Below are 26,162 nucleotides of genomic sequence, written 5' to 3' on the forward strand. Positions count from 1 at the left end.
CAATGTTAATCCCACTATGCATTGTACTACTTCTACTGCATCTGCTACTATGGATGAAGATGAAGGCCTTGATGGTTATAATATTTGGTCTACATTTCCTTCCACTCAAACCATTAGCAGGAACATTGATGAACTTCAATTCTACTTGCAAAAGCAATCAGAGCCTCGCACAAAGGAATTTTCACCGTTGGGATAATGGCATGAGAATGAAAAGCAATTTCCTATACTTTCCGCTATGGCTCGGGACGTGTTGAGTGTGCCAATTTCAACTGTTGCATCAGAGAGTGCATTTAGTCAAGCAAGACAACAACTAGGAGACACCCGTCACTCATTGGGAAGCAATGCTTTGGAAGTTTTAGTATGTTTTAGAGATTGGATTAGATCGGAACGAAGAAATCAGGGACGTGAAGATGTTGATAAACCAGAAGATGAGGAACTTGGAGATATATTAAACACATGGTCACCCATCTGAATTTAACACTCCAAAAGATGGCCAAGAAGATCATATTGATTATGAAGAACTTACTAAGGCAATGCAAGATCTTTAAAGTTGTGGATTTATATTTAATAATTAAACTTTGAATTTAATCTTTTTTCGTTAATTTTGTTGTTCTTAAATGTAAACTTTAATTTGCAAGTTTGAAGTAAAAAAAGATTGCAAATTATAAGTGCAATTTTTATCCATCTTCATTGTATTCTATTATATTAAATTCTTAATGAAATATTCAAATATAAGGATTTTAAAGCATTTGCATCCTTTATTCAAACATTCTTTTTATAAAATTCTTTTTTTTGTTTTATATTTTTATTTTATCTTAATATAAATTACGGTAGTTATACAAAAAAAATAGTTCATTAAATAACCGGATAGACTTGGACCCGGTAAACCCGGTATGGAAAAACGGGTAACCGGCCCGGTTCGATGATCGGCCGGTCAACTTTTTAGTAACCCGGACCGGACCGGACCCCTGTCACCTTTAGTCATAACCCTAGTAAAAATCTAGCTACTAATAATGGCATAGCCAAGGTGTTTAACAATTGTTGAATCTATAGTTCAACTACATGCCAATTGAAGGGTGTAGATGCTTGATTGGTTATGGTTGTTATACCCCTACAATCCAAAACCTCTTCATTGCCACCAGAAAACACAATAGTCTGGGAGCACAAACACATTTCCTAACCCTGTTTGCTACATTTTGCAGGTGTTAATAACAGGCTCAGAAAATTGAGGAAATAGTATAGACTAGTTTCATACAGATACCAAAGGATGCTCAACGTGTACTGCTTCTGCACAGACATATTTGTTTGGTTATAGTTATAGCTATCATTACACAACACCAAACTATAGGGGAGTTGTTGCCTCTCTCACTCTACTGGGCTTACATACACTAGGCTTGTAGGGTGTAGATGCTTGAGTAGTGTTGACTATAATATACCAACAAGCTATAGTCAATGTCCTCAGAAAACTGAGGCAATAGCATGGACTAATTGTTTTTGCATATCTCCAGGGATTTGCACATTCTGTTGTGACCACTTGTAAATGCTTGGCTGTAGCACCAATAACAAATATTGAATCTGCAGTTCAAGTACATGCCAATTGAAAGGTGTAGATGCTTGATTGGTTATAGTTGTTCCTCTGCAATCCAAAACCTCTTCATTGCCACCAGAAAACACAACAGTCTAGGAGCATAACCACATTTTCTAACCCTGTTAGCTACATTTTGCAGGTGTTAATAACAGGCTCAGAAAACTGAGGCAATAGTATAGACTAGTTTCATACAGATACCAAAGGATGCTCAACCTGCACTGCTTCTGCATAGACATATTTGTTTGCAGCAGAACCAGTACTGCTTTCTCAACAACTACTGGTTTAATTGGTTAATGTTCAGTGTTTGGTCTATTATTAACTGCCAGTTGGAGTTTCCATTGCTTACTGCTATGTGGAAATGACTTGAAGATAACCAACAGGAGACTCACAAGCCAGCACCAACAACAACCTTTCACCATCACTCACCACCCAGTCATCCTCAAACCTTTCAGCACACACAGGAACCTGGGAGCACAACATTACATCCTAACTTGTTTGCTTCATTTTGCAGGTTTCATAGATAGGATAATATTGCTTTGGAAAGTATACAGAGGAGTGTTGAAATCACAAATACTCAGTAGAACATCAGTCAAGCGTTACTATTTCTACACAACATATGTTTGTTGCTCCTCTAAAGATTCTTACTGTCTATTTGTTCTAGTATTAACTCCCAGAGGTGTTAGCATATTGCAATGCTCATTATGGGGGTTTTTCAACACATTACAACAACAACACATCAGCAATACAGATGACAACACAATAATGCTATACAGATCAATTTCAATCAGCTTGAAGTGGTCAGCAATCTACTGTACGTGCTCAGAAACAACACATATGTCAGTACACATCAGGTTCAGAAAACTGGAAGCTATCCTGCTATACATCACAAGCAGCTTGGCTTGGACATCAATCAGATGTACCTACACAGACAGTTATCATATGGCCTGAGCTTGACTACTGTGTAATGTTTGTGTGGTGTTAGACTATTTCTCAGTGGTATTAGCATGTTATCATGCTCATTTTGGGGGTGGTTTAACACCATACAGAACCATGGAGTCAAGCAAGTAACTCATAGATAAGGCTTATACTAGATGTGATTGCATTTATTCATAGAATTATATGGCTGCACATATGATCAGCTTCTTTGTGTATGAATTGTTGGTACTGGTATATCAATCTGAGGATATCTACTCACATGAAATACAAGAAAAACTGATGCTTACATCTGTTTTTGGTATTGACAGTATAGGGTCATATCATTATCCAGTGGTAGTAGTGTGAATGCATGCTCAATCTGGAGATGAGAAGACATTATATTGTCCTCATGTATCAATCAGGCAGCTCTATCTCTATTATGCTTTCATCTCAAATTTATGTTTAATGTATCAACAATGATGCTGGAATTTTCAGCCCCAAGTTCACAATGTCCAAAATGCTTTGCTTTACAACTACTAGATTTAAACATACCTACTCCTTTGGATTGCAACAAATGGCGCCTGGTGAGAGCTTTGTAGGTGCTACAATAAATTATTGGCAACTGGTGTGTGCATTCACAATCGTCGGCAACAATTGGATGTTTCAAATTACTAGCCTTATATTTTCCATCTTTCATTACGCTACTGCTACATTGTATTTGGTAGCAATAGCCATTGCAGTTCTTTATCGTATTTTTTATTTGTAGGTTACTTAAAAAATTTGTAAGTTTTACCTAGTTTGGGATTTATTATATATATCAGCTACTAGGGGAATACCCTATATTTGCTTTTAAAAAATGGCTACAGCAGCTTTTAATGTTAAAACTTGACCTAATTTTGTGAAAGTCGTCTATTTGTACAAGGCCAAAAATCGCGGACAAAAATGTCCCTCGGGAGGTTCTGCGGCCGCACAATTCCATGTGCGGTCCGCAGATTTCTTCAGTTGGCAGCATGGAAGATTCTGCAGCAGCACATTTCTGGACTACGGCCGCATATTTCTTGTGTGGTATGCACTTCACAAAGACTTCAGGACTTGGTCTTCTTGCATATTCTCTGAACTTTGAATCTTTCTCAGTGAATGCCCAGTTATGCGGCCGCACAATTCATATATGGTCCGCACATTTCTGAAAAGCATGTTGGGTTCTGCTACTTGGGTTGCGGCCGCAGATGGAATTCTATGGTCGGTAATTTCTTTTGCGGCAGCAGAATTCCTTCTGCGGACCATAAATCTTTGCTTCTACGACCTTTATTGCCTTGTGCTTCGGAACACTCCTTTTTTTAGTCGGATTTCATCATGGGAGACCAAATTTCCAACATTCCTGCAATTTGCACAATTTCATTAGTTTCAAAAACACAATTCAATACTTTCGGACTAAAACAAAAAGTAAAAAGTGCTAATAAGCAGTCAAAATCCCTACTTATCAACCATTGCCAGCAAACTAACGGTGTAGTTTTAGGTGTACATATTGCTAGGTTTAAAGTTTGAAATTTTATTTGTTTTTAGTATTTGATTTTTATTTATTTTAGTTTACTTGTTGATTTGAGAAACATGGCATCTTGGAATTATGAGAGTTTCGATGTTGGTAATTCTACTGTTAATATTCCCTGTGCTTATTGTGGAGAAAACCAACTGTGGCAAAATTGTCAAAATATTCTGGAGAGTGAGTTATGTGCACCAACACAATCTTATATGTGGAATATATGTGATGTGTGTGGTGGTTAAGATGGTCACTTTTATGACTGTGCTTATACTTCTTATCCTCCCCCAACCCCTTATTATGATGGTTCTACATTTTCTTATGAAGTTAATAGGAACAAAGAACCTAGGGATGCTGACCTAAAAGAGATCAAGGATATTTTGATGTGCCTCTTGGAACGAAATAATGAGAAAAAATTGCAAATACAAAGGCAATGGAATACTATCCAAAGGCAAGAGGCAACTATTGGCAACTTGGAGGCTCAAGTGGCTCAATTAGTTGAATCTTTTAGTGCTCGTCAAGCTAATATTATGGATAGTAGCCAGGAGCTGTGTGCATTAGAGACCGAAATTGAGATGCTAACGGAGGAGGTCAAAGTAGAACACCAACAATCTATCCAACTAGAATTTGAGGATGCCGATGTTGAAGAAGTAATACTAGAATCAACCAAGGACATTGAGGAAGAATATTTAGTTGAATCTAGTGTCACTGGTGTAGAGGAAGTTGAACATCTCAAAGTTCACGTATTTGAGAGTGGTTAACCTCATTCCAAGCACTTCTCTATATTGTGTTCGGATGGTGAAATAAGAATGGATCCTTACAAGCATATAAATGAGACAAGGTAATAGGTAGACGAACCATATATTTTGAAATTTTCAAGATCGTCTAGGCAAAGGTGATACTCCTCGGTTAAGATCCAAAAAGGTGCATGAGAATTTATTTAATTTATGGCTCGCAAGAATTTGTACCGCCCCAAGAGCATAATCATAAGCTTTAATCAAAACTTGGGGTTCAATTCATAAGCTCGAGGTGGAGGCAGAAAATGATTCACGTCAGCCGTGATGTTAAATCAGGCGCTTGTTGGGAGGCAACCCAACTTTACTGCTTTCTTTTATTTTTAGTTTTTTAATTTAGTTTTTTTATTGTATTATTTTTGTAGTGTCTTTTTTATTTTGTAGGAGCACGGAAAGCAAAGTTACTGGAAGGATGCAACAGTAAGCCAGATGGTTAGAACTAAGTCTGGGGTGCTCGCACAAAGGAAAATGCCCAGGAGAAATCTGAGTACCCATGAGCTGCTAGTGCTACGGTATTTGGCCTTCTAAGGAGTTTCTTTTACCCTCTTATTAGTTATGGTGTGCACTGGGAATAATGCATAATTTTAAGTGTGGGGTGAGGAGATTATGTGGGTGACTTTCTATGCTATTTTAGTTGTGTTAGTTTAATTGAAGAATTGTTTTTTAGAAAAATAGAAAAATATTGGACTTTTCCCGACAATGGATCTCCTAGACAGTTTTCATGAGGGTTTAAAGTCTAACCAATTTTTTTTTATGAAAAAACAGAAAAATTCAAAAATATGTCTTTTTATTCTTTTAGGTAGTAATAATCACTCGTGGTTTTTCTTTATTCCTCGGTTCGTTTTCACGGGATGTAGTTGAACAGGGTAGTAGTTTTTTTTAATCTTTAAAGTAGAGTAGGATTTAGAGAATAAAAGGATGAGAAGAATGAGATTTGCTAGGCGCCTTCGACTAGTTTGATAGTAGCATATGTAGGCTCTAGCATGTGTATTACTTTCCCTATGATTTGAAGTTGCTTATGATGCCTTATTGAGTTAGATAGCATGTCTATTGACGCTTGTGTCTCGTTTTCTTAGCTTGTGTTTACTTTGTGCTTAATGCTTAATATTTTGTGGCTCTGTGAATACTTGTAATTATTTGAGAGTCAGAATGGAACCATCCTTAGTGAGTCATGTGCCATGTGTGGTGAGAATTTATGTAGTCCATGTTATTTCATTTGAGTCTAGACCTTGTCGGGCATGTGAGTTGAAGCAAAATTTTAGGTTTTGCTCGGTTTGAAAAATGTTTAGACTTTCTTTGATCTTTTTGAGCTTAATGTGTACCACAAATAAAATTATCCCTAGTCAATCCTTTTGAGCCTATAAGCTTTTATTTGGCAATCACATTACAAGCCTATACCATTTTGTTCTGAATTGTCACTGTTTTGATCCTTGTACCTCTTAAATCACTTTAATTATAAAATGAGCGCCAGAAGAAGTAAGGAGGGAACTTGGGTGGCTTTTGAGTGAAGAACTGAAAGAGAAAAGGTGCCCGTGTTTTGTAAAAGAATACACTACTGGCAAACAAATTGTAAAGAAGAGAAAAATTGGAAAAGAGAAAAAAATACATAGTTGAGAAAAAAAAAAGATTAAAAAAATATGTAGGAAAGAAAAATAAGCATATATTGTCTTTGCAAGTGGGTATGAATCAAAGTAGTGCTTAAAGAAAGAGGAAATATTTTTTGGGGATGATATTTTTTGTGGAATTGAAGATGTATTGAAGCAAAATGCGCTTAAAGTTAATTGTGTGATACGCTAAAGTGCTTAGGAGTGTTAATCACTATTTCTAAATTTATACTACCCGTCCCTTAGCCCACAATATAACCATGAAAAAGTCCTAATTGATTTTAGATTGAGCAAGCCTACATTAGTGGAGGTTTACATAATGGGCAAGCCTATGGTACTTTGTGCATGTATGCGACTTCTTTGTGAGAGTGAGAAATTTCTTTGATTTATATGAGTCCTTAAAATATATTTGAGTATTTGATTCCAATGTGTGGATTCGACTTACTCCTTTGATCTTGTTGTAAGGGCACATAATTTCGCAAGGTATAGGTGACGTTATAAGATGTCTCTCTGATGCTAAGTGTTCAAGCCTATAATGACCCAGCCGGTCATTTTGAGTATTATAACCCCGTTCCTATATTTACTACTCAATTTATGCTTTACAGTTATTTAATGACTCACCGGGTTACTTGGTTCGGGTCCGGAAGGATTTCGGAGTGAAATGAGATACTTAGTCTCATAATTGAAAACTTAGGTTGAAAAAGTTAACCGGATGTTGACTTATGTGTAAACGACCTCGGATTTGAATTCTGATAATTCCAATAGCTCTGTATGGTGATTTTGGACTTAGAAGCACGTCCAGAAAATTATTTTGAGCTCCGTAGTGGAATTAGGCTTGAAATGGCGAAAGTTGCATTTTTGGAAATTTTGACGGGGGGTGACTTTTTGATATCGGGGTCGGAATATGATTCTGGAAATTTGAATAGATCTATTATGTCATTTATGACTTGTGTGCAAAATTTGAGTTCAATCGGACGTGATTTGATAGGTTCTGGCGTCGTTTGTAGAAATTGGAAGTTTCAAAGTTCATTAGGCTTGAATAGGGGTATGATTCGTGGTTTTAGCATTATTTCATGTGATTTGAAGGCTCGACTAAGTTCGTGTGGTGTTTTAGGACTTGTTGTTATATTTGGTTGAAGTCCCGAGGGTCTCGGGTGAGTTTCGGATGGCTAACGGATAAATTCGCACTTAAAACCACTACTGTAAATTCTGCTTCTAGTTTTCTCGCACCTGCGGAGGTCTAATCGCGGGTGCGAAGCCGCATGTGCGCACCAGCCCAACGCAGAAGTGGCCAGGCATGAAGAGCGGCAGTGGTCGCAGGTGCGAAGAAATTTCTGCACCTGCAAGGTCGCATGTGCGAAGCAATGCACGCAGAAGCGGAAAAGGGGAAGGGAGATGCCATCGCAAAAGCGAAGAAAACGTCGCATGTGCGACTCCACAGAAGCGGACTTCCTGTCTGCAGAAGTGATGAAACCGCATAAGCGAAGGAATTCTCGCTTCTGCGAGACCGCAGGTGCGGTTAAAAATTTTGCTGAAGCGAAAACCCCTGGGCAGTACAAAAACAGAGGGGTTCCGAGCTTTTGCCATTTTTAGGCATTTCAAGCTCGGGCGATTTTTGAGCGAGATTTTAACGGGAAGACTTGAGGTAAGTCCCTTAGGATAATTTCTACTCCTTAATATTGAATTATCATCAAATAGTCCGACTAGATTATATGTTTTTGAGATGTAAATCAGGGATTTGAAAATCAGATTTGAAGATTTGGAGGTCGAGTTGAGGTTGGATTTTGGTAAAATTGGTATCGTTAGACTCGTCGCTAAATGGGATTTTGGATTTTGTAACTTTTGTTGGGTTCAGAGATGTGGGTCCCACGGTGATTTTTGAGCTAAATTTTGGATTGTTTTGAAAAATTAGTATTTTCTTATGGAATTAATTCTAATAAATTTTTTTGACTGAATCAAATTATTTGTGGCTAGATTCAGGCATTTGGAGGCCAATTCACGAGGCAAACTCGTAGCGGAATAAAGAATTATACGGTTTGAGGTAAGTAATAGTTCTAAATTTTGTCCTTAGGGTATGAAACCCCGGATTATGTGTTATGTGGTTGGTTTTGAGGTGACGCACATGCTAGATGACGGGCGTGTGGGCGTGCACCGTAGGAATAGTGACTCAGCCAAATTCTATGGAATTGTATAGTTGAATAATCTGTTGATATCCGTGCATTCTCTACGTGTTAGAGAAAATTGAGCTGAGACTCGTATTAAAAATCATGCTTAGACATATGTTGTTATTGTTGGCACCAACTGGGATCATTTCTATGGTTGAATTATATGTTCATATTGTAATTTCAGACTCAGTCATGTTCATTCATTTGATATCATGTCTTAGTCTCTTTTGCTATTTATTTATACATCATATTATCATTTTTGGGCTGATTTTTATGACATCCTGAGCCCGAGAGACTGGAGAGGTTGATGACTGAGTGAGGCCGAGGGCCTAATTATGAGGATATTTATGGGATCGAGTTGTGCGCCGCAGCATGTTTCATGGTTATACGCCATGATTGGCTTGATATAGCGCTTGGGCTGAAGGAGCCCTTCCGGAGTTTGTACACACCCCCAGTGAGCGCAGGTACCTACTGAGTGCGAGTACCGAGTGCCGAGTGTCGAGTATTGAGTGTTTGATAGGAATGAGTGATTGTGAGGAAAGAGTGACTGTGAGGTTGGAGTGAATGGGAGGACTTAGTGACTGTTACTCTAAGTGGATGCATTGATTCCATTATTGCTACATTTCAGTTGTCATATATATATCATTATTTTGGAAAACTCTGAAAGACATTATTTCTATTTTAGTCAAATTTGATATGAAATTACTGTGGAGTTTTAAATATTGAACTTGAAAGCATGCCTACCTTTTATGTTAGAAAGTACTGTATTTGGACTTAGTTGTGAAGCTCGTCACTACTTTCAGTTCTTTATTTATTATTGTTACTTGCTGAGTTGGTTGTACTCATACTACACCCTGCACTTCGTGTGCAGATCCAGGTGATCCCGGACACAACGGGTGTTGATTCTTTCACACAATCAATTTTCTGGAGATTCAGAGGTAGCTTCCATGTTTCGCATACCTTGTCTCTCCTTCCCTATCCTTTTGTTTATTGTATTTGGTCTCAGATTATTATAGACCTTGTTTTCCAGACTTATAATGTATAGATGCTCATGTACTCAGTGACACCAGATTTTGGGAGTATATTTATATTCGGTATTTGTGGGATTGTTCCCTTATAAATTAATTATTATGTTTTCAATATTTAAAAGAAATTATGGGTTATCAAGGTTGTCGGCTTGCCTAGTAATGGGATAGGCGCCATCACGATAGGTCTGATTTTTTGGTCGTGACAAGTTGGTATCAGAGCCTAGGTTACATAGGTCTCATAAGTCATGAGCAGGTTTAATAGAGTCTTGCGGATCAATACGGAGATGTCTGTACTTATCTTCGAGAAGCTGCTGAACCCTTAGGAAAATTTCACCTCCTTATATTCTGTCGTGAAAATTTGTTGATTCCGGAAACTAAATTTCTGTTATTCTATTCTCTCACAGATGGTAAGGACACGTACTATCGGATCGGACGGTCAGCCACCAGTGCCACCAGTTAGGGCCGCGAGAGGCCGGGTCGTGGTAGAGGTTGAGGTGTAGCTCGTACAGCAGTTGGAGCAGCACATGTAACACCACCAGTTGCTCTAGCTCAGGAACAGATTCCGGATATAGTTGAGTCAGCGGGACCAGCTCAGGCACCAGCTGCATCTATTACAATTCCAAGCCTTCATGAGACTTTGGCCTAGATATTGATAGTTTGCACTGGCCTTGCTCAGGTGGTTTCGGCTCAGGCAGCACCTGCCACTTCTCAGGCCGGGGGAGGTACTCATACCCCTATTGCCCGTACTCCGGATAAGGTAGTACAGGGACTTCAAATACCGAGGGCACTACCAGCCCAGCCGACTGTAGCTACTCAGGCCCCAATAGTTCCTGTTATGGAAGATGATGAGTAGAGGAGACTTGAGAGATTTGGGAGGCTTTGACCTCCATCATTTAGTGGTGTTGAGTCAGAGGATGCTCAGGGCTTTCTGGATAAGTGCCAGCGAATGCTTCGGACAACGGCTATTCTGGAGACCAGTGGGGTCTCGTTCACTACTTTTCAGTTTTCTGGGGTTGCCTTCAATTGGTGGGAGGCTTATGAGAGACGCAGGCCGGTCGGTGCAGTAAGATTTACATGGCAGGAGTTCTCCGTTCTCTTTTTGGAGAAGTTTGTGCCTCAGTCTCGCATAGAGGAGCTGAGCAGACAGTTTGAGTAGTTACGTTAGGATGTTATGTCAGTGACGTAGTACGAGATTAGATTTTCTGAGTTGGCTCGTTATGCAGTTTGGTTGGTTCCTACTGATAGGGAGAGGATTAGGAGGTTCATTGATGGCCTCACATATCAGCTACAGTTACTTTTGACTCGGGAGAGAGTATCTAGTGCTACTTTTGATGAGGTTGTTGAGATTGCTTAGCAGATAGAGATGGTTCATAGTCAGGAACGTAAAGAGAGGGAGTCCAAGAGGCCTCGTGGTCCAGGTTATTTCAGCGGTGTTCCTTCAGGGGGTCAGTTTTACCGCGGTAGGGGTCGTTCTTACAGACACGCTCAGACGGGTCATCCAGTTCACCATGGTGCATCATCCGGCCATGGTTCACATAGTTCTCATCAGAGCCAGTCATCTCTCAGTGCCCTTCTAGCCCAGATTTCGTCCCGTGCCCCTTCAGTTCAGGGTTCATTTGCACCGGGTGCTTCTAGCAGTTATTCTAGTTCTCGGGGCCCGATTCAGTCTACACCACCACCAGTACCGGGGAGCTGCTTTGAGTGCGGGGAATTTGGGCATATGTGGAGATAGTGTCCTCGTCGCTCGATAGGTACAATGTAGCAGAGGAGTCAGACTACGACTTCAACACCAGTTACTTTGCCACCCGCCCAGCCAACTCGAGATGGGGGTCAGTCAGCTAGGGGTCACCCAAGAGAGGGAGGCCGATCAGGCGGCAGTCAGGCCCGATTCTATGCTTTTCCTGCCAGGCCAGATGTTTTTGCTTCAGATGCAGTGATCACATGTATTGTTTCAGTGTGCCACATGGAGGCTTCTATATTATTTGACCCTGGTTCCACTTATTCGTATGTTTCATCGTATTTTACTCATTATCTGGATATGCCCCGTGAGTCCTTAGTTTTACCTGTTCGTGTATCTATGCTGGTGGCGATACTATTATTGTGGGCTGTGCGTACCGGTCATGTGTGGTAACTACTGGGGGACTGGAGTTGATCTTTTATTGCTCAATATGGTTGATTTCAATGTAATTCTGGGTATGGATTGGTTGTCTCAATGTTATGCTATTCTGGACTGTCACGCAAAAACTATGATGTTGGCGATGCCGGGGTTGCCGAAGGTCGAATGGAGAGGTTCTCTAGATTATGTTCCCAGCAGGGTAATTTCTTATTTGAAAGCCCAACGTATGGTTTGGAAGGGGTGTTTGTCATATTTGGCCTTTATGATAGATGTTGATGCAGATACTCCTACTATTGATTCAGTATCGATCGTGCGAGACATCCCAGATATATTTCCTATAGACCTGTCGGGTATGCCACCCGACAGGGATATTGATTTCGGTATTGACTTGGTGTCGGGAACTAAGCCCATTTCTATTCCTCCATATCGTATGGCACCAAATGAGTTGAAAGAATTGAAAGAGCAACTTTAGGAAATTAGGCCTAATGTGTCACCTTGGGGTGCATCGGTTCTGTTTGTGAAAAAGAAAGATGGTACTATGTGGATGTACATCGATTACAGGCAACTGAACAAAGTTACAATCAAGAATAAGTATCCTTTGCCGCGTATTGATGATCTATTTGACCAGGTACAAGGAGCGGAGGTATTCTCCAAAATTGATTTGAGATCGGGGTATCACCAGTTAAAAATTCGGGATTCGGATATTCTAAAGACGACATTTAGGACTCGTTATGGTCACTATGAATTTCTTGTGATGTCATTTGGGCTGACCAACGCCCCAGCAACATTTATGCACTTCATGAATAGCGTATTCCAACCGTATCTTAAATTGTTTGTCGTGGTATTTATTGATGATATCCTGGTGTATTCATGTAGCCAGGAGGAGCATGCACGACATTTGGGTATTGTATTACAGAGGCTGAGAGAGGAGATACTTTAGGCCAAATTCTCTAAGTGTGAGTTCTTGCTTAGTTCGGCGGCATTCTTGGGACACACAATGTCTAGTGAAGGAATTAAGGTGGATCCGAAGAAAATAGAGGCAGTTCAGAGTTGGCCCAGGCCATCTTCAGCTACTGAGATTCGGATTTTTCTCGGCTTGGCCAATTATTATCGTCGCTTTGTGGAGGGTTTCTCGTCGATTGCATTGTCTTTGACTAAATTGACCCAGAAAGGTGCTCCGTTCAGGTGGTCAAATGAGTGAAGAGAGCTTGCAGAAGCTCAAGAAAGCTTTGACTACAGCCCAATATTGGTGTTGCATATAGGTTCAGAGTCTTATACTGTGTATTGTGATGCGTCACTTATTGGTCTTGGCGCAGTGCTGATGCAAGACGGTAGGGTGATTTTCTATGCGTCCAGACAGTTAAAGGTACATGAGAAGAATTATCTGATCCACGACCTTGATTTAGCAGCTATTGTTCACGCCTTGAAGATTTGGCGGCATTATTTGTACGGTGTCCATTGTGAGGTTTATATTGATCATCGGAGTCTACAACATTTGTTTAAATAGAAGGATCTTAATTTGCGGTAGCCGAGGTGGTTGGAGTTGCTTAAGGATTATGACATCACCATTCTCTATCATCCTGGAAAGGCTAATGTGGTGGTCGATGCCTTGAGTCGTAAGGCGAAGAGTTTGGGCAGCTTAGCATATTTACCGGTAGCAGAGAGGCCTTTAGCCTTGGATGTTTAGGCCTTGGCTAACCAGTTTGTTAGATTGGATGTTTCTGATCCGAATTGAGTTTTGGCTTATGTGGTTTCTCAGTATTATCTTTATGATCGTATTAGAGAAAGTCATTATGATGGCCCTCATCTGCTTGTCCTTAAGGACACAGTTCAACATGGTAATGTCAAGGAAGTCACTATTGGGGATGACGGCGTATTACGGATGCAGGGAGGCTATCTGTGCCTAATGTAGATGGTTTGCGTGAGTTGATTCTCCAGGAAGCTCACAGTTCGCGGTACTCCATTTATCCAGGTGTCGCGAAGATGTATTAGGATTTGAGGCAGCACTATTGGTGGAGGCGAATGAATAAAGATATAGTTGACTTTGTAGCTCGGTGTTTAAATTTTCAACTGTAAAGTACGAGCATCAGAGACCGGGAGGATTACTTCAAAGACTTAAAATTTCGGAGTGGAAATGGGAGCGTATTACCATGGATTTTGTAGTAGGGCTTCCACGGACCTTGAGAAAGTTTGACGCTCTTTGGGTGATTGTGGATCGGTTTACCAAATCCGCGCATTTTATTCCAGTTGGTACTAATTATTCTTCGGAGCAGTTGGCTGAGATTTATATCCGCGAGATTGTTTGCCTACACGGTATGCCAGTGTCCATCATTTCATATCATGGCACGCAGTTTACATCACAGTTTTGGAGAGCAATGCAGCGAGAATTGGGCACACAGGTTCAGTTGAGTACAGCATTTCACTCTTAGATGGACGGACAGTTCGAGCGCACTATCCAGATATTGGAGGATATGCTACGCGCTTGTCATTAATTTTAGGGGGTTCTTGGGATCAGTTTCTACCACTCGCGGAGTTTGCTTACAATAACAGCTACCAATCGAGCATTCATATGGCTCCGTATGAGGCTGTATATGGGAGACGGTGTCGGTCTCCGGTGGGTTGGTTTGAGCCGGGTGAGTCTAGATTATTGGGTACTGACTTGGTTCAGGATGCTTTGGAGAAGGTTAAATTGATTCAGGAGCGGCTTCACACGGCGCATTCTAGACAAAAGAGTTATGCTGACCGGAAGGTCCGTGATGTTATGGTTGGGGAGAAGGTTCTTCTCAAGATTTCACACATGAAAGGTGTGTTGAGGTTCGGGAAGAAGGGCAAGTTGAGTCCTCGGTATATTGGGCCTTTTGAGGTACTTGAGAAGATTGGAGAGGTGGCTTATGAACTTGCTTTGCCACCTAGTCTATCAGGTGTTCATCCAGTGTTCCATGTATCCATGCTCCGAAAGTATGTTGGGGATCCATCTTATATTTTGGATTTCAGTACAGTGCAGCTGGACGATAATTTGATTTGTGATGTGGAGTCGGTGGCAATTTTAGACCGGCAGGTTCGAAAGCTGAGGTCAAAAAACATAGCATCAGTGAAGGTTCAGTGGAGAGGCCAGCCAGTTGGAGAAGCTACTTGGGAGATTGAGCAGGAGATACAGAGCAAATATCCACACCTTTCTGAGACTCCAGGTATGATTCTAAATCTGTTCGGGGACGAACGTTTGTTTAAGAGTGGGAGAATGTAATGACCCCGCCGGTCGTTTTCAGTATTATAACCTTGTTCTCCCATTTACCGCTCAATTTATGCTTTATAGTTGTTTTATGATTCACCGGGTTAGTTGGTTCTGGTCCGGAAAGATTTCGGAGTTAAATGAGACACTTAGTCTCATAATTGAAAACGTAGGTTGGAAAAGATGACCGGATGTTAACTTATGTGTTAACGACCTCGAATTTGAATTCTGATAATTCCAATAGCTCTGTATGGTGATTTTGGACTTAGGAGCGCGTCCGGAAAATTATTTGGAGGTCCGTAGTGGAATTAGGCTTGAAATATCGAAAGTTACATTTTTGGGAAGTTTGACCGGGGGTTGACTTTTTGATATCGGGGTCGGCATCCGATTCTGGAAATTTTTATAGGTCCATTATGTCATTTATGACTTGTGTGCAAAATTTGAGGTCAATCGGACGTGATTTGTTAGGTTCTGGCGTCGTTTGTAGAAATTGGAAGTATCAAAGTTCTTTTAGCTTGAATTGGGGTATGATTCGTGGTTTTAGCGTTGTTTGATGTGATTTGAAGTCTCGACTAAGTTTGTGTGGTATTTTAGGACTTGTTGGTATATTTGGTTGAAGTCCCGAGGGTCTCGGGTGAGTTTCGGATGGCTAACGGATAAATTCAGACTTAAAACCACTACTGGAAATTTTGCTTCTGGTTTTCTCGCACCTGCGGAGGTCTGATCGCAGGTGCGAAGCCGCATGTGTGCACCAGCCCAACGCAGAAGCGGCCAGGAGTGAAGAGGGGCAGTGGTCGCAGGTGCGAATAAATTTCCGCACCTGCGAGGTCGCAGATGCGAAGCAATGCACGCAGAAGCGGAAAAAGGGGAAGGGAGATGGCTTCGCAGAAGCGAAGAAAACGTCGCATGTGCGACTCTGCAGAAGCAGACTTCTTGTCTGCAGAAGCGATGAAGCCGCATAAGCAAAGGAATTCTCGCATCTGCGAGACCGCAGGTGCGGTTAAAAATTTCGTAGAAGTGAAAACCCCTGGGAAGTACAAAAAATAGAGGGGTTCCTAGCTTTTACCATTTTTGGGCATTTCAAGCTCGGGTTGGGCGATTCTTTAGCGAGGTTTTTACGGGAAAACTTGAGGTAAGTCCCTTGTGTATATTTCTACTCCTTAATATTGAATTATCATCGAATAATTCGACTAGATTACATGTTTTTGAGGTATAAATCGGGGATTTGAACTTAGGGATTTGAAAATAAGATTTGAAGATTTGGAGGTTGAGTTGAGGTAGGATTTTGGTAAAATTGGTATGGTTAGACTCGTGGTTGAATGGGCTTTTGATTTTGTAACTTTTGTCGGGTTCCGAGATATGGGCTCCACGGGCAATTTTTGAGCTAAATTTCGGATTTTGTTGGAAAATTAGTATTTTCTTATGGAATTAATTCTAATAAATTTTATTGACTGAATCGAATTATTTGTGGCTAGATTCGAGGCGTTTGGAAGCTAATTCACGAGGCAAAGGCATAGTGAAATAAAGAATTACACGGTTTGAGATAAGTAACAGTTCTAAATTTGGTCCTGAGGGTATGAAACCCCGGATTATGTGTTATGTGATTGGTTTTGAGGTGACGCATATGCTAGGTAACAGGCGTGTGGGCGTGCACCGTAGGAATTATGACTTGGTCAAATTCCATTGAACTGTATAAGTTGAATAATCTGTTGATATCCGTGTATTCTCTAGGTGTTAGAGAAACTTGAGCTAAAACTCGTATTAAAAATCATGCTTAGACATATGTTGTTATTGTTGGTACCTACTGGGGTCATTTCTGTGGTTGAATTATATGTTCAAATTGTAATTTCACACTCAGTCATGTTCATTCATTTCATATCATGTCTGAGTCTCTGTTGCTATTTATTGATACATCATATTATCATTTTGGGCTGATTTTCGTGACATCTTGTGCCCGAAAGACTGGAGAGGTTGATGACTGAGTGAGGACGAGGGCCTAATTGTGAGGATATTTATGGGATCGAGTTACGCGCCATAGCATGTTTCATTATTATATGCCATGATTGACTTGATATAGCGCTTGGGCTAAAGGAGCCCCTTTGGAGTCTGTACACACCCCCAGTGAGCGCATGTACCTACTGAGTGCGAGTACCGAGTGCCGAGTGTTGAGTGACTGAGAGGAATGAGTGATTGTGATGAAAGAGTGACTGTGAGGTTGAAGTGAATGGGAGGACTGAGCGACTGTTACTCTGAGAGGATGCATTGATTCCATTATTGTTGCATTTCAGTTGTCATATACATATCACTGTTTTTGGAAAACTCTGAAAGACATTATCATATTTCATTATTTTGGAAAACTCTAAAAGACATTATTTCTGTTTCAGTCAAATTTGATATGAAATTACTGTGGAGTTTTAAATGTTGAACGTGAAAGCATGCCTACCTTTTATGTTGGAAAGTACTGTATTTGGACTTAGCTGTGAAGCTCGTCACTACTTTCAGTTCTTTATTTATTATTGTTACTTGCTGAGTTGGTTGTATCCATACTACACCCTGTACTTCGTGTGCAGATCCAGGTGATCCCGAACACAGTGGATGTTGATTCTTTCACACAGTCTATTTTCTGGAGATTCAGAGGTAGCTGCCATGTTTTGCAGACCTTATCTCTCCTTCCCTATCCTTTTATTTATTGTATTTGGTCTCAGATTATTATAGACCGTGTTTTCCACACTTGTAATGTATAGATGCTCATGTACTCAGTGACACCAGGTTTTGGGACTATATTTATATTCGGCATTTCTGGGATTTTTCCCTTAGAAATTAATTATTATGTTTTCAATATTTAAAAGAAATTGTGGGTTATCAAGGATGTCGGCTTGTCTAGTATTAGGATAGGCGCCATCACGACAGGTGTGATTTTTGGGTCGTGACAAGCCACAAATGCATTCTAATATTTATTCAGTTTGTGAGGCTATGATTGTTATGAGCATGTTGTCTTGTTGTTGAATAAAATTTTGAATTATGGCATAAAGTAAAGGGAAGTGTGTGTTGAAGGAATATGCTAAAGTTTATCTGTTGCTATCAACAATAGTCATAGGTATGGTGTGCTTCGTATGTGCTAAAAGAAAATAAAGTGCTCAAGGTTAGTGTGAATTGGTGGTTGACTCGAGGACGAGTAACGTTTAAGTGTGGGGTAGTGATGTTTGGCCAAAATGCTATATTTTTAGTACATTACTTGCCTTACATGTTGTTAGTTTAGTAATTAATTGTGCGACGTTTGAGCTAAATTATGTTGTTTTATGTGTAGGAGTATCGCAAGACAAAGATGAGTGAAGGTTACACAAAAAGAGGATGAAAATACAAGAAAAGAGCACAAAAATGCCAAGAACCTAAACCATGCTACAAGCCAAGCATAGCCAGCTCGACCGTGGTACAGGCCAGGCGTAGCCAGCTCTGTAGCCAAGTTGACCGCGCTATAAGCCTGGCCTCGCGAGATCTATAGCCCGGTGAACAAAAGTGCGTGAATTAAAAGACTCGGACCCGCATTTGGACTGGAAGACTTCAACCCTAGCCTATAAATACTCCCTAAACATGTCTAAGAGGGAGAAATTTTTTTGAGAGGGGATTCGACCTAAGAAGGGAAGAACACACTAGGAGCAAGGCGGAGAATTCTTCTGCGAGTTTTTCACTTCCTTCTTCCTATTTTCATTATTGGTTATGAATTCTAGTATTGTAGTTTTGCATACTATTATGAATAGCTAACTTGTTATCTAGGGTTTTGATGAAACCTTTTGTAGGATGAAGTCTTATTACGTTTTTATATAATTGAGCCGTTGGATTTCTCTACTTGTTCAACTACGTGTTTATTGTTGTTGATTGAATGGACATCAATTGTCTGTGCCTATTTAGTATGTGTTGCTTAGAAAAGGGTGCATATTTAGGTAGTTGTCAAACAACATCACTCCTAGCGTATGTGAAGAATCAATATAGAGGGTTTAAAGGTGGGATTAGGAATAATGAAACCTTGGTGCAATCTTTGTAATCGGTGAATTAGTGCCAACTAGCGTAGTTTGGATGAATATGTCTAGTAAATTGTGGTACTTGCTCGGACGAGAATTACGACACCCAAAGTATTCACGATCGGTAGAGAATACTTAGGCAAAATTATAAACGACGTAGCAGGAAGGATTCCGACAATTGAGAAAATCATAACTCTAAACCTCCTTAATCTTGTCTCCAACCCTTAGTCTTGTTAGTTGATAATTTTACTGCTTTTAGTATTTGTTAATTAATTAGTGTAAAATAAAAATTACAATCTTTATAACTAGGAAATTTTTTTGAACTTGTATTTCTTAGCAATACTGAACAGTTGTAGCTAAGTCTTACTTCTCTGTGGGATTCGACTCCGGACTTTTACACCAAATTATATGTGCAGCGACCGCTAATCCTATTAAGGACTAGAGTTAGGCATGATCATTGTTATTATTATTTTATTATTAGCTTTTATAGCGACTAAACTCGCCACTAAAAGTAATAACAAATGTGCTACATAATATATTTTAGGTAGGTCGTTACTCCAAAGAGCGACTTATAGTACTACTTTTGGTGGCGACTAAAGAGGTCGCAACAAAACAACGTCACTGAAAATCTTATTTCCTGTAGTACATATTCTAAGTTAGAAATAAAGTTGAAATTAATGGGCAGATCGGGTTCATTATCAAAAATACTCTTTACTATTCATCATTATCCCTTAAATTTCACAATAATGCAAGGAATTCATGGTCAGAATATATTTCGTAGAACGATATATATTGTAACACTTTATAAGTTTCCAAATTCCAATCACGTCTATATTTCATAAAACAAGCAATAGTAATGTCATGTTTGAAATATGTGATATCACAACAGAAACGAAATCCACATCCCATTTCTTCTCTTATTAGCACTTTGATATGAAAGAGCAACTCTTGGATTTCTTTCGTATTACGTGCTTGCACAAGGAGTACTGCCAATTTCAATTAACCACATTATCTTCACTTATCACTTCTTCTTTTACGGATTCCATGAATTCTAAACAATCAAATAAAGAATGGACAAAGCAAAAAATAACATGAATCTGGTTCAGAAATTAACAAGGACAAAAAATAAGGCAAAAGGAAAAATCCAGAAAAGAAACTCCATGCAGAAGGGATCACATAACATGAAAAATAAATCTAAGGAAAGAAAGCATTAGGCCACACACTAGTATTGTGGTTATCACTAAAATTAGGCATAATCATCTCATCTCTATGTCCAAATCCAATCTGCTATTCACTTGTGTTGTTATTCATCCAATCATTAAACCACTCTCTTTGTGTCCTCTACATCCCCTCTAACCCTAATTCCACCACTGGCTTTTGCTCCACTGGTGGAGGAGCAGCAGCCTGTGAAACAACAGCAGCATAAGAAGAAGTGGAAGCCCCTTTTTTAAATGCTTCAATCCTCTCATTAATCTCCTTCGAATTCTGATCAACAACCCAATCAAGATCATTCAAATCTACCAAGTTCAAATTCTGCAGCCCTTTTCCAGCCAAACACTGGTACATAACTTCAGTCATCTCCTTCTCTCTGTTCTCTTTGCTTTGTTTCTTCAGCTGCGCGCTCGCTTTTGCAATCCTTTGTCTGATAAAACTCTCTTGATTCACCATCTTCTTGCTTTGTTCCATATCTGGCATTCTCTTGAACTCTGCGAGCACGCGTTGAACTCCCATAGTGTTGGCCATACCTCAGGTTGGTTTTCATAAGGGCTATAAATAATAGCACAAGCATCAATTCCACAAAGTGTGCTCAATTCACCCACCTTCACTACTAGAAATCCGCTAAATACCAACCAAAAAACCGACCAAAGTTGGTCGGTTATGGCCAATTACCGACCAAAACGTGACCATTTATGTGTGGACAGTATTTTGACGGTCGGAAAGACATACCGACCAAAGTTGATCAGAAATTACCAACCAACGTTGATCGGTCAATTAAATTCAAAAAAATAATATTGCAAAAAAAAAAACCGACCAAAGTTGGTCTGTTTTTTAATTATGTAATCAAAAGATTCACCATCTGGGAATCGAACAGGGGTCTGTACTGTGGCAGGATACTATTCTACCACTAGAACATTGGTGCATTTTTTTAAGACTGTCTTTTATTTGAGATATACTCTTTAATTGTGTTTTCGCATGAAAATAACCGAACAAAGTTGGTCGGTTTTATTAAAAAATAAAATTACCGATCAAAGTTGGTCAGTTTTTTAAAATGACCGGCCGAATTAACCGACCAATTTTGGTCATTAGTTATGAAAGCTAACTTCACCTTCTTCCTTGTCATTTTCTTTCTTCCTTGGATGCAACAGATATGCAAACAAGGTGGAAGTATTTAGTAGATATGTGCTAGTTTTGACAAGAGATGTTTGGATGTTTTTTGTTGCTTGGAATGGCAATGTTATATACAAATATGAACATGTTCTCTAATTAGTAGTGCTGGATTTCCTAAGGTTCTTGTTCAAATCCCCATATTTAATGAAAGAGAGGTAACTAAATTCATCATTATGTGTGTTTAATTTCTCGATTTGCTCAAAAATACGTAGAGATTTGTTTAATTTGTGTTTAATTTTTTGTTGTTGAAATCCATATGGCTTGTTTGGTTTAGGTGTATAAGATCTCTATTGGAGCTGCGTGTAACCTTTCCTGGCCGTCGGATCGTCTCGTGATTCAAGTTCTTGATGATTCTACTGATCCTATCATTAAGTTAATCCAAACAGTCCTTTAAAACTGCATTTCCAATGTAATTATGTAAGCATCTTTTTTTTTACAATTTAAATCATAATCATTGCGAAATACAAACAACAATGCACATGGTACTACATTTAACAGCGTACTTCGATAAATATTTTTTAATCACAGCCTTTTTAAGAAAATGCCTGGATTTCAAGTTTGGTACCTTGATCTTTGTAATGTAATCCTTATATAAGATCTGGAGTTTTGACCCTTTACTTAATGTTTACACTTCTTTCTATATATTCCGACCCTCTAATCTGGAGTACAACTGTTGAATTTTGGCCCTTCTTTTGTAAATCATTTAATTTAACTTTAATTGAAAATGTCGATCTTTTATGACACATTATTCACCTACCAAAACCGACATTATTTTCCTGAAATTTCTCCTTCCACTAGATATGCAACTCAATTAATAACGATTAATATTGATGTATTTTTCCTTAATCAAATATTTATTATTATGATAGGATATGGTTGAGACAAAATGCCTAAGGTGGGCAAGCAAAGGACTTAACATAACGTACTAAATAAGAGAATCCCGCGGTGGCTACAAAGCTGGAGCTCTTAAAGAAGGATTAAGGCATAATTATGTCAAAGATTGCGAGTACGTCGTAATTTTCGACGCCGATTTCCAACCCGAACCCGATTTTCTCCGTCGATCCATCCCATTTCTCGTACATAACCCGAAAATCGCCCTCGTTCAAGGTCGATGGCGATGTTTGTGTTGTATACATGATGTGACAGCTCACTTAAAATGGGGTATTCAAAGATTGAGATATGTCAGATAACACTACAAGAAACAAAGAAAAGAGTGGTGCATCACGAAATTTGTAGCGACTAATCTCGCCACAAAAAGTAAGCAAATGCATCACGAAATAAAGTTTAGATAAATCACCACAAAACGACATTAATGAAAATTTTATTTCATGTAGTGCTCTAATAGTAACGAACATAGAGTAAGTTGTTGAAGCCAAGTAGATTATTCTTCAAAGTATTATTTTTCTCATAAAAAATATTGGCTAATTGAGACCATTTTTATTTTTATTTTAGAAGTTTTTCAACCAAGGTTTGGAGCAGTTTGAATTTGCATCCGCTCATGTTGTGTTGCTAGTATTAGCTTTTATAGCGACTAAACACGCAACTAAAAGTAAACAAATGCGCCGCGACATATCATACTACTTTTGGTGGCGACTAAAGAGGTCACAACAAAATATCACCACCGAAAATCTTATTTCCTGTGGTGCATATACTAAGTTGGAAATAAAGTTGAAATTAATGGACAGATCGGGTTTATTATCAAAAATTTTGTACCATTCATCATTATCTCCTAAATTTCACAATAATGCAAGGAATTCATGGTCGGATTATATATTTTGTAGAACGTTATATATTGTATTGTAACACTATAAGTTTTCAAATTCCAATCACGTCCATAATTCATAAAACAAGCAATAGTAACTTCATATGTGATATCAACAGAAATGAAATCCCCATCCCATTTCTTCTTCTCATATTAGCACTTTGATATGAAAGAGCAACTCTTGGATTTCTCTCGTGTTACGTGCTTGCACAAGGAGTACTGCCAACTTCAATTAACCGCATTAGCTTAATTTATTTTACTGAAATCATGAATTCTAAACAATCAAAAGAAAGGAATAAATTTCTGATTGCTACAAGAGGCGACTGGAGGGTGAAGCAAGTGAGACAATTACTTTAGGCCCCACATTGTTTGGGGCCCCAATTTCTGTCAATAATACATTATAAGTTTTTTTTTTTTAAAAGAAAAAGAAGTAGACTTATACGTAGTCTCTTGTGGGTACAAATAAACCAGACCACTTTCAAGAGTGGAGTATATGACTTTGATTAACGTGACAATTTAAGCTAAAATTGGAAATTGAAAAAGACTCCTAAAATATAGTGCTTCCTTTTTAGTTTTCTCCAAAAGTTCTAATTTTCTTGTTCTTTTTCTCCGAAATGTATATTGAAGATGTTAGAGGTTATCAACTAGAAAGTATGAATTATTTATTAAAAAATTTTATTCTTTTTTAAATGACTATATTATTTATAAAATATTGTTAACAGTTTCGATAATATTTATTTAAGTGGAAAGAAGTTTTTAAAATTAAAGTTGATACAATATTCCTTTAAATCAATAGTGTTTCAAGGGAGATTAAACGGGTTGACTATATTATCAACTAGGGGAAAAAGTCTTTCTAGAAATCTATTACAAAATATTATTAGTAGCAATAATTTTGCATCTCAAAAGTATACATGATATTTCTTCTAAGAAAATTTAAGACCTCTCTTTAAAGTTTGGTTTTAGGCCATTGAGCCGTCCCGATTGTTACCGAAAAGTATTGCGGGAGGAATGGCCTGGTTTCAAACACCAAATGGACAAAGCAAAAAATAAGGATTAATTAGAGGATAAAAACCCATTATGAATTGAATCTGTTTCAGAAAATAACAAGGATTAAAAAAAGGAAAAAAGGAAAAAACCTAGAAATAAACTCCATGCAAAAGGAATCACATAACATGAAAAGTAAATCTAAGGAAAGAAAGCATTAGGCCACACACTAGTGTTGTGGTTATCACTAAAATTATGCATAATCATCTCATCTCCATTTCCAAATCCAATTTGTTGTTCACTTGTGTTGTTATTCATCCAATCATTAAACCACTCTGTTTGTGTCCTCTGCATCCCCTCCAACCCTAATTCCACCACTAGTTTTTGCTCCACTGGTGGAGGAGCAGCAGCCTGTGAAACAACAGTAGCAGCAGAAGAAGAAGAAGTGGAAGCCCCATTTTTAAATGCTTCAATTCTCTTATTAATCTCCTTCAAATTTTGATCAACAACCCAACCAAGATCATTCAAATCTACCAAGTTCAAATTTTGCAGCCCTTTTCCAGCCAAACACTGGTACATAACTTCAGTCATCTCCTTCTCTATGTTCTCTTTGCTTTGTTTCTTCAGCTGCTCACTCGCTTTTGCAATCCTTTGTCTGATAAAACTCTCTTGATTCACCATTTTCTTACTCTGTTCCATCTCTGGCATTCTCTTGAACTCCGCGAGCACGCGTTGAGTTCCCATGGTGTTTGGCCATACCTTAGGTTGGTTTTCATAAGGGCTATAAATAATAGCATAAGCATCAATTCCACAAAGGGTGCTCAATTCACTCACCTTCTTCATCAGACCCTTCTTCCTTTTCTTAAATGTTGCTTTTCTTGCCGAGTTATTAGTTATGAAAGCTAACTTCACCTTCTTCCTTGTCATTTTTTTCCCTCAACAAATTTGCAAACAAGGTGAAAGTATTTGGTAGATATGTGCTTTTTGTTGCTTGGAATGGCAATGTTATATACAAAAGAGAAGATGTTCTCTAATTAATATGGAAGATATTGCATTTGTTTGCATAGCTGGAAGGAGACATTGATGACCCAAGATATTTGGAAAGAATTTAGTACTGCCAAATATTTACATTAATTACATTTCATTTAACTAGAGCAATGCAATTTTGTTTTTCCTGATTACTACTCATATATGTGTTTTCAAGAAGAAAAAGATTAAACTTATAAATAAATAATATTTGTAAGAAGTTTTCTGTAATCATATATGATATTTTATCAACCAAGTCGTAATATTATAAGCTAGCTAACTTTGTGCAGAAACATAAAAGATTGAGTAACTTGGGGCTTTGTTGAACTACTGTAAAATATACTTTGTACCAGAATTTGATTAATCTCTTTTTTGGGGTTAAAAAGAGCTAGTACTATATTATATATAATTAATATGCATCATTACAAAAGTAGGAGCCATTGATAGCCATGATGTTCATACTACCACTACTGTCCGAATTATAGCGGCATAATCCTACTAAAACAATTCCTAATTTTGTTTGCCTTTAATGCTTTCAAAAAGCAAACATAGGAAGAGGTACAAAATTGATTATCCTACCTTAGCCAGTAAATGCGTAGCTTTTTTCCTTCAAATTTAACCAACTAATAATACATCTTTTTATTGACGGACAAAAATAAAATCTGCAGTATTTAATACCAAAAAAAGAGGTTTTTTCTACCCTTGAAATATCAAGAAAATCTTCATAATAGTTTTACAACAAAATACGACTAATAATAACAAAATTTGCAAGATGAAATTTGTCTTTGACTTATTCGCAGACTTTAATATGATCAACAAAAGGTACGATGTGTGTAAATTTCATACATCTTACGGATCCTATGGTGCATGTAAATATTTTAATACACAAGCCATATAAAAGGTAACTTTGGTGAACTTTAAGATCAAATTATAACTGTTATTCTATGTGATCTCATGTAGTCATTAGATACATGGATAAAAATGTAGTCAATCAATTTGGAAATTAA

General features: G+C 38.5%; 1 protein-coding gene and 1 pseudogene across 1 annotated transcript; both read right to left on the reverse strand.

Annotated features, from left to right (window-relative positions):
* Positions 1-20,189: 20,189 nt before the first annotated feature.
* On the reverse strand, positions 20,190-22,152 carry LOC107829902 (agamous-like MADS-box protein AGL80; annotated as a pseudogene).
* A 2,050-nt stretch (positions 22,153-24,202) lies between these two features.
* On the reverse strand, positions 24,203-25,302 carry LOC107761961 (agamous-like MADS-box protein AGL80). Its single transcript, XM_016580256.2, has one exon. The coding sequence runs from the start codon at positions 25,054-25,056 to the stop codon at positions 24,331-24,333; it is 726 nt and encodes a 241-aa protein (XP_016435742.2). The 5' UTR covers positions 25,057-25,302; the 3' UTR covers positions 24,203-24,330.
* Between the last annotated feature and the right edge of the window lie 860 nt (positions 25,303-26,162).

This window comes from Nicotiana tabacum, chromosome 4 (assembly GCF_000715075.1).
Source record: "Nicotiana tabacum cultivar K326 chromosome 4, ASM71507v2, whole genome shotgun sequence".
Classification (NCBI taxonomy): domain Eukaryota; kingdom Viridiplantae; phylum Streptophyta; class Magnoliopsida; order Solanales; family Solanaceae; genus Nicotiana; species Nicotiana tabacum.